Source organism: Nanorana parkeri, unplaced genomic scaffold (genome assembly GCF_000935625.1).
Source record: "Nanorana parkeri isolate BGI_ZX_2015 unplaced genomic scaffold, ASM93562v1 scaffold1966, whole genome shotgun sequence".
Taxonomy (NCBI): Eukaryota; Metazoa; Chordata; class Amphibia; order Anura; family Dicroglossidae; genus Nanorana; species Nanorana parkeri.
In genome coordinates, this window is record NW_017308234.1 from 135424 (window position 1) to 143207 (window position 7784).

At 61.7% G+C, this 7784-nt stretch overlaps 1 protein-coding gene across 1 annotated transcript in view; it reads right to left on the reverse strand.

The window, feature by feature from the left end:
* Positions 1–7784, reverse strand: part of DOCK3 (dedicator of cytokinesis 3) — a 99500-nt gene that overhangs the window by 20455 nt on the left and 71261 nt on the right. The window contains exons 31-34 of the mRNA XM_018572194.1: positions 6796–6881; positions 5892–5918; positions 499–594; positions 197–257 (exon numbers count right to left, since the gene is read on the reverse strand). Of these exons, the coding sequence (XP_018427696.1) occupies positions 197–257; positions 499–594; positions 5892–5918; positions 6796–6881 (270 nt within the window). The remainder of the gene's footprint in view (positions 1–196; positions 258–498; positions 595–5891; positions 5919–6795; positions 6882–7784) is intronic.

Here is a 7784-nt window from a genome sequence, read left to right on the forward strand (position 1 = left end):
CGAGCCCCCCCCGTACACACAACACCATGTACACACACAGCACCATGTACACACACAGCACCATGTACACACACAGCACCATGTACACACACAGCACCGTGCCGAGACTGACACACATATAGCTACAGCCGGTTACATAGAAACACACTGCAATGTGTACACTGTATATGATATAGACGCCACCAGTGCTCCTCACCATCAGATTCATTGTACAACCGACCTTCTTATTCTCGGCCTCCTCCCCCTTCATACAGTCCCTGGAATAGGAGCAAAAAGAATACCAGATTGGTATCGGCGCGGCGCGTGGAACACCGATAATCGGTGGCGACATATTGCAGGATGTCATTTTGTAGGACCCATTGGCCCCGGCGCGGCCGCTCTTGTCTAGAGAGAGAAAGACGGCCGGAAGGTGCAGAATATGGGGCCCCTCTCAGGGGTAGACGGGTGGGGACACACATGCTGGGGGGATCGGGGGCCCCCTGTCTGTCATGGACGTACCTGTAATCCAACAGTCTTTCCATGAGACGCGTCACCGAGGTCACAAACGAGGCTCCCGGCTCTCTCCACGTCTCCTGCTCAATCTTCTCCAGCAAACTGATAACAGAACCAACAATCATTCATATCAATCTCAGACAATGTGACCGAGGAAGGAGAGACCCGAGGAAGGAGAGCCCCGAGGAAGGAGAGCCCCGAGGAAGGAGAGCCCCGAGGAAGGAGAGCCCCGAGGAAGGAGAGCCCCGAGGAAGGAGAGCCCCGAGGAAGGAGAGCCCCGAGGAAGGAGAGCCCCGAGGAAGGAGAGCCCCGAGGAAGGAGAGCCCCGAGGAAGGAGAGCCCCGAGGAAGGAGAGCCCCGAGGAAGGAGAGCCCCGAGGAAGGAGAGCCCCGAGGAAGGAGAGCCCCGAGGAAGGAGAGCCCCGAGGAAGGAGAGCCCCGAGGAAGGAGAGCCCCGAGGAAGGAGAGCCCCGAGGAAGGAGAGCCCCGAGGAAGGAGAGCCCCGAGGAAGGAGAGCCCCGAGGAAGGAGAGCCCCGAGGAAGGAGAGCCCCGAGGAAGGAGAGCCCCGAGGAAGGAGAGCCCCGAGGAAGGAGAGCCCCGAGGAAGGAGAGCCCCGAGGAAGGAGAGCCCCGAGGAAGGAGAGCCCCGAGGAAGGAGAGCCCCGAGGAAGGAGAGCCCCGAGGAAGGAGAGCCCCGAGGAAGGAGAGCCCCGAGGAAGGAGAGCCCCGAGGAAGGAGAGCCCCGAGGAAGGAGAGCCCCGAGGAAGGAGAGCCCCGAGGAAGGAGAGCCCCGAGGAAGGAGAGCCCCGAGGAAGGAGAGCCCCGAGGAAGGAGAGCCCCGAGGAAGGAGAGCCCCGAGGAAGGAGAGCCCCGAGGAAGGAGAGCCCCGAGGAAGGAGAGCCCCGAGGAAGGAGAGCCCCGAGGAAGGAGAGCCCCGAGGAAGGAGAGCCCCGAGGAAGGAGAGCCCCGAGGAAGGAGAGCCCCGAGGAAGGAGAGCCCCGAGGAAGGAGAGCCCCGAGGAAGGAGAGCCCCGAGGAAGGAGAGCCCCGAGGAAGGAGAGCCCCGAGGAAGGAGAGCCCCGAGGAAGGAGAGCCCCGAGGAAGGAGAGCCCCGAGGAAGGAGAGCCCCGAGGAAGGAGAGCCCCGAGGAAGGAGAGCCCCGAGGAAGGAGAGCCCCGAGGAAGGAGAGCCCCGAGGAAGGAGAGCCCCGAGGAAGGAGAGCCCCGAGGAAGGAGAGCCCCGAGGAAGGAGAGCCCCGAGGAAGGAGAGCCCCGAGGAAGGAGAGCCCCGAGGAAGGAGAGCCCCGAGGAAGGAGAGCCCCGAGGAAGGAGAGCCCCGAGGAAGGAGAGCCCCGAGGAAGGAGAGCCCCGAGGAAGGAGAGCCCCGAGGAAGGAGAGCCCCGAGGAAGGAGAGCCCCGAGGAAGGAGAGCCCCGAGGAAGGAGAGCCCCGAGGAAGGAGAGCCCCGAGGAAGGAGAGCCCCGAGGAAGGAGAGCCCCGAGGAAGGAGAGCCCCGAGGAAGGAGAGCCCCGAGGAAGGAGAGCCCCGAGGAAGGAGAGCCCCGAGGAAGGAGAGCCCCGAGGAAGGAGAGCCCCGAGGAAGGAGAGCCCCGAGGAAGGAGAGCCCCGAGGAAGGAGAGCCCCGAGGAAGGAGAGCCCCGAGGAAGGAGAGCCCCGAGGAAGGAGAGCCCCGAGGAAGGAGAGCCCCGAGGAAGGAGAGCCCCGAGGAAGGAGAGCCCCGAGGAAGGAGAGCCCCGAGGAAGGAGAGCCCCGAGGAAGGAGAGCCCCGAGGAAGGAGAGCCCCGAGGAAGGAGAGCCCCGAGGAAGGAGAGCCCCGAGGAAGGAGAGCCCCGAGGAAGGAGAGCCCCGAGGAAGGAGAGCCCCGAGGAAGGAGAGCCCCGAGGAAGGAGAGCCCCGAGGAAGGAGAGCCCCGAGGAAGGAGAGCCCCGAGGAAGGAGAGCCCCGAGGAAGGAGAGCCCCGAGGAAGGAGAGCCCCGAGGAAGGAGAGCCCCGAGGAAGGAGAGCCCCGAGGAAGGAGAGCCCCGAGGAAGGAGAGCCCCGAGGAAGGAGAGCCCCGAGGAAGGAGAGCCCCGAGGAAGGAGAGCCCCGAGGAAGGAGAGCCCCGAGGAAGGAGAGCCCCGAGGAAGGAGAGCCCCGAGGAAGGAGAGCCCCGAGGAAGGAGAGCCCCGAGGAAGGAGAGCCCCGAGGAAGGAGAGCCCCGAGGAAGGAGAGCCCCGAGGAAGGAGAGCCCCGAGGAAGGAGAGCCCCGAGGAAGGAGAGCCCCGAGGAAGGAGAGCCCCGAGGAAGGAGAGCCCCGAGGAAGGAGAGCCCCGAGGAAGGAGAGCCCCGAGGAAGGAGAGCCCCGAGGAAGGAGAGCCCCGAGGAAGGAGAGCCCCGAGGAAGGAGAGCCCCGAGGAAGGAGAGCCCCGAGGAAGGAGAGCCCCGAGGAAGGAGAGCCCCGAGGAAGGAGAGCCCCGAGGAAGGAGAGCCCCGAGGAAGGAGAGCCCCGAGGAAGGAGAGCCCCGAGGAAGGAGAGCCCCGAGGAAGGAGAGCCCCGAGGAAGGAGAGCCCCGAGGAAGGAGAGCCCCGAGGAAGGAGAGCCCCGAGGAAGGAGAGCCCCGAGGAAGGAGAGCCCCGAGGAAGGAGAGCCCCGAGGAAGGAGAGCCCCGAGGAAGGAGAGCCCCGAGGAAGGAGAGCCCCGAGGAAGGAGAGCCCCGAGGAAGGAGAGCCCCGAGGAAGGAGAGCCCCGAGGAAGGAGAGCCCCGAGGAAGGAGAGCCCCGAGGAAGGAGAGCCCCGAGGAAGGAGAGCCCCGAGGAAGGAGAGCCCCGAGGAAGGAGAGCCCCGAGGAAGGAGAGCCCCGAGGAAGGAGAGCCCCGAGGAAGGAGAGCCCCGAGGAAGGAGAGCCCCGAGGAAGGAGAGCCCCGAGGAAGGAGAGCCCCGAGGAAGGAGAGCCCCGAGGAAGGAGAGCCCCGAGGAAGGAGAGCCCCGAGGAAGGAGAGCCCCGAGGAAGGAGAGCCCCGAGGAAGGAGAGCCCCGAGGAAGGAGAGCCCCGAGGAAGGAGAGCCCCGAGGAAGGAGAGCCCCGAGGAAGGAGAGCCCCGAGGAAGGAGAGCCCCGAGGAAGGAGAGCCCCGAGGAAGGAGAGCCCCGAGGAAGGAGAGCCCCGAGGAAGGAGAGCCCCGAGGAAGGAGAGCCCCGAGGAAGGAGAGCCCCGAGGAAGGAGAGCCCCGAGGAAGGAGAGCCCCGAGGAAGGAGAGCCCCGAGGAAGGAGAGCCCCGAGGAAGGAGAGCCCCGAGGAAGGAGAGCCCCGAGGAAGGAGAGCCCCGAGGAAGGAGAGCCCCGAGGAAGGAGAGCCCCGAGGAAGGAGAGCCCCGAGGAAGGAGAGCCCCGAGGAAGGAGAGCCCCGAGGAAGGAGAGCCCCGAGGAAGGAGAGCCCCGAGGAAGGAGAGCCCCGAGGAAGGAGAGCCCCGAGGAAGGAGAGCCCCGAGGAAGGAGAGCCCCGAGGAAGGAGAGCCCCGAGGAAGGAGAGCCCCGAGGAAGGAGAGCCCCGAGGAAGGAGAGCCCCGAGGAAGGAGAGCCCCGAGGAAGGAGAGCCCCGAGGAAGGAGAGCCCCGAGGAAGGAGAGCCCCGAGGAAGGAGAGCCCCGAGGAAGGAGAGCCCCGAGGAAGGAGAGCCCCGAGGAAGGAGAGCCCCGAGGAAGGAGAGCCCCGAGGAAGGAGAGCCCCGAGGAAGGAGAGCCCCGAGGAAGGAGAGCCCCGAGGAAGGAGAGCCCCGAGGAAGGAGAGCCCCGAGGAAGGAGAGCCCCGAGGAAGGAGAGCCCCGAGGAAGGAGAGCCCCGAGGAAGGAGAGCCCCGAGGAAGGAGAGCCCCGAGGAAGGAGAGCCCCGAGGAAGGAGAGCCCCGAGGAAGGAGAGCCCCGAGGAAGGAGAGCCCCGAGGAAGGAGAGCCCCGAGGAAGGAGAGCCCCGAGGAAGGAGAGCCCCGAGGAAGGAGAGCCCCGAGGAAGGAGAGCCCCGAGGAAGGAGAGCCCCGAGGAAGGAGAGCCCCGAGGAAGGAGAGCCCCGAGGAAGGAGAGCCCCGAGGAAGGAGAGCCCCGAGGAAGGAGAGCCCCGAGGAAGGAGAGCCCCGAGGAAGGAGAGCCCCGAGGAAGGAGAGCCCCGAGGAAGGAGAGCCCCGAGGAAGGAGAGCCCCGAGGAAGGAGAGCCCCGAGGAAGGAGAGCCCCGAGGAAGGAGAGCCCCGAGGAAGGAGAGCCCCGAGGAAGGAGAGCCCCGAGGAAGGAGAGCCCCGAGGAAGGAGAGCCCCGAGGAAGGAGAGCCCCGAGGAAGGAGAGCCCCGAGGAAGGAGAGCCCCGAGGAAGGAGAGCCCCGAGGAAGGAGAGCCCCGAGGAAGGAGAGCCCCGAGGAAGGAGAGCCCCGAGGAAGGAGAGCCCCGAGGAAGGAGAGCCCCGAGGAAGGAGAGACCCAGGAAGGAGAGACCAGAGGAAGGAGAGTCCGAGGAAGGAGAGACAGAGGAAGGAGAGACAGAGAAAGGTGAGACCGAGGAAGGAGAGACCCGAGGAAGGAGAGACCCAGGAAGGAGAGACCCGAGGAAGGAGAGACCCGAGGAAGGAGAGACCCAGGAAGGAGAGACAGAGGAAGGAGAGACCGAGGAAGGAGAGACCCAGGAAGGAGAGACCCGAGGAAGGAGAGACCCGAGGAAGGAGAGACAGAGGAAGGAGAGACAGATGAAGGAGAGACCGAGGAAGGAGAGACCCGAGGAAGGAGAGACCCAGGAAGGAGAGACCAGAGGAAGGAGAGTACCGAGGAAGGAGAGTACCGAGGAAGGAGAGACAGAGGAAGGAGAGACCCAGGAAGGAGAGACCGAGGAAGGAGAGACCGAGGAAGGAGAGAACCAGGAAGGAGAGACAGAGGAAGGAGAGACAGAGGAAGGAGAGACCGAGGAAGGAGAGTCAGAGGAAGGAGAGACCGAGGAAGGAGAGACCGAGGAAGGACACATTGTAACAATGAACTGGGGAGAACTGAGAGGGAAGGAAAAGATGGGCAGAGAGAGAGAAGAGAGGAGAAAAGAAGAGGAGAGGTGGTGGGGGGATGATTAGGGTTGGGAGTGCTGTAGACACACTGATGGAAGGGGTGCAGCTTTCCTAGCAGAGTGCAGTATTTGTATTTGGACTAAAAATGTAAATGAATAATTAAGAAATATATAAATATCCCCCAGACATGAGATATCGGGGGGTGGGGGGGGGGATCTATACACATGTATCAGCTATGAATGACCTCTAACCCTTCACCTGCCAGGGAACTGCAACTCTCATCATGTCCGGTTGGATCTTCCCCAACAGCAGTGAAGGAAACACTGACACATATCGGCATGCAATAATCATCAGCACACAATCATTCTCTCCCTTACCTGGGATACGGACCAAACAGCTGCGAGCTGCTCCGGGTTGGAAGCAGAAATACAGAGAGAAGACAATCTGAGAGCAATCACGGCCATTCTACGGCCACATAATATCATCGGTTCTATGGGAAGCAATGCTGAGCGGATACACGATGCAACAGTGTGAGGAAAACAGCTGCGCTCATACATGGAGACATGTTCAGGACACGGCACGCTGCATGTACAGTGTAGTTGGTGATCACATGCCCTGCGCTGCTTGAAATTCATATATACATAAGGCAGCTGCGGTGTCCCCCGAAGGCCCTCTCAAAGCCCTCCTCAATCTGCTACAAGGGATCATGGAAACATTGGGCTGTTTTGGCTTAAAGGAGAACTATGAGGTCAGTGTTTTCCCCCATAGTTCTCCTTAGGGTAACGGGAGTACACAAACTAGCGTCCTCCCGTCACCCTAAGCTCAGTATATAGGGAGCTACAGCTCGCGGTATACAGAGACGCCGCAGCTGAAGCGGATCCCGACTTAGACGACGGGATCCGCCCAGCTGCGTGAGTGACAGCTGCCTATCTAGAGGCAGAGCCAGCTGTACCCGCCCCCTCCCCCGTCCGTTCCGCCAGTCAGAATCCAGCCCCTCCCCCTGTCACGGCAGAGAGCTGTGACAGGATCGAGAGGTGAGCGAACGCCGGTATGTGTTCGCTCACTTCCCGATCTACTGAGCCGACCTGTGACAGTCTCATTGGTCACAGGTCGGCTAGAACTATGAGGTGAGTGAAAAGCACCCCCACTCCCCCCCCTCATAGTCCTCCTTTAAGGGGAATTGAGTGGACTTTCACGGTGCTGCAGTATTGCCTGGACTTTCTCATCCCCCAACCTATATATGAGAATTTCTGTCTCCAGCAGCGAAAATTTGGGACTTACAGAAGGCTGAAAAGTTCCCGATAGTTCTCATCGCCTTTCCCCTCCGAGACCAGCGTGTCCAGTTTATCGATCAGCTCGGCTTCCACCTGCAAAGACACGCGTGGGTGTGAAGAACAGCGCGTTGGATAACAGGTTAGTATTCTTACAGAGCCGGGGGCTCTGTGTTCAGTCCCACCAAAGTGTGTGTGTGTATTCTTCCCACGTGTATGTGACTTGCAGAGGAATGAAGTACGGTGGAAGTGAGCAGCATTCGACCTTCCCGCTTGTATTGGGGTCCTGACAGTTCCGCAGGCAGCGCTCTCATGTACAGGACCCTAAACAAGTTGCTTGAAGGAAAGTTCCACTCTGGCAGCATTTGTCCGGATCAGTTTTATTGATAGCTGCAAGTACTAAGTGCAAATGTACTTTGGGGGGTCTGAAGGGCTCCCCGTCATCAGGGATTTGGAGGGCTGAAATCTGGATGATGAGGGTGAAGTACTCATAGTAGGCATTGGAAGAAGACATTATCTTTATAATTAAAGGAGAACTATGGGGTGAGGGCTTTTCCTCATAGTTCTCCTCAGGGTAACGGGAGGACACAAACTAGCGTCCTCCCGTCACCCTAGGCTCAGTATATAGGGAGCTACAGCTCGTGGTATACTGAGACGCCGCAGCCGGAGCGCATCCCGACAATTATGTCTGGATCCGCCCAGCTGCGTGAGTGACAGCTGGATCCGCCTATCTAGAGGCAGAGCCAGCTGTACCCTCCCCCGTCCGTTCCCCCAGTCAGCGCTGGAGGATCGGAGCGGGGAATCCAGTCCCTCCCCTGTCACGGCTCTGTGTGCAGTGACAGGATCGAGAAGTGAGCGAGCGCCGGTATGTGTTCGCTCACCTCCCGATCTAATGAGCCGACCTGTGACAGTCTCATTGTCACAGGTCGGCCCAGATTATGAGGCTAAGTGAAAATCACCCCCCCCTCATACTTCTCCTTTAAAGGAAATTCTCCCTCC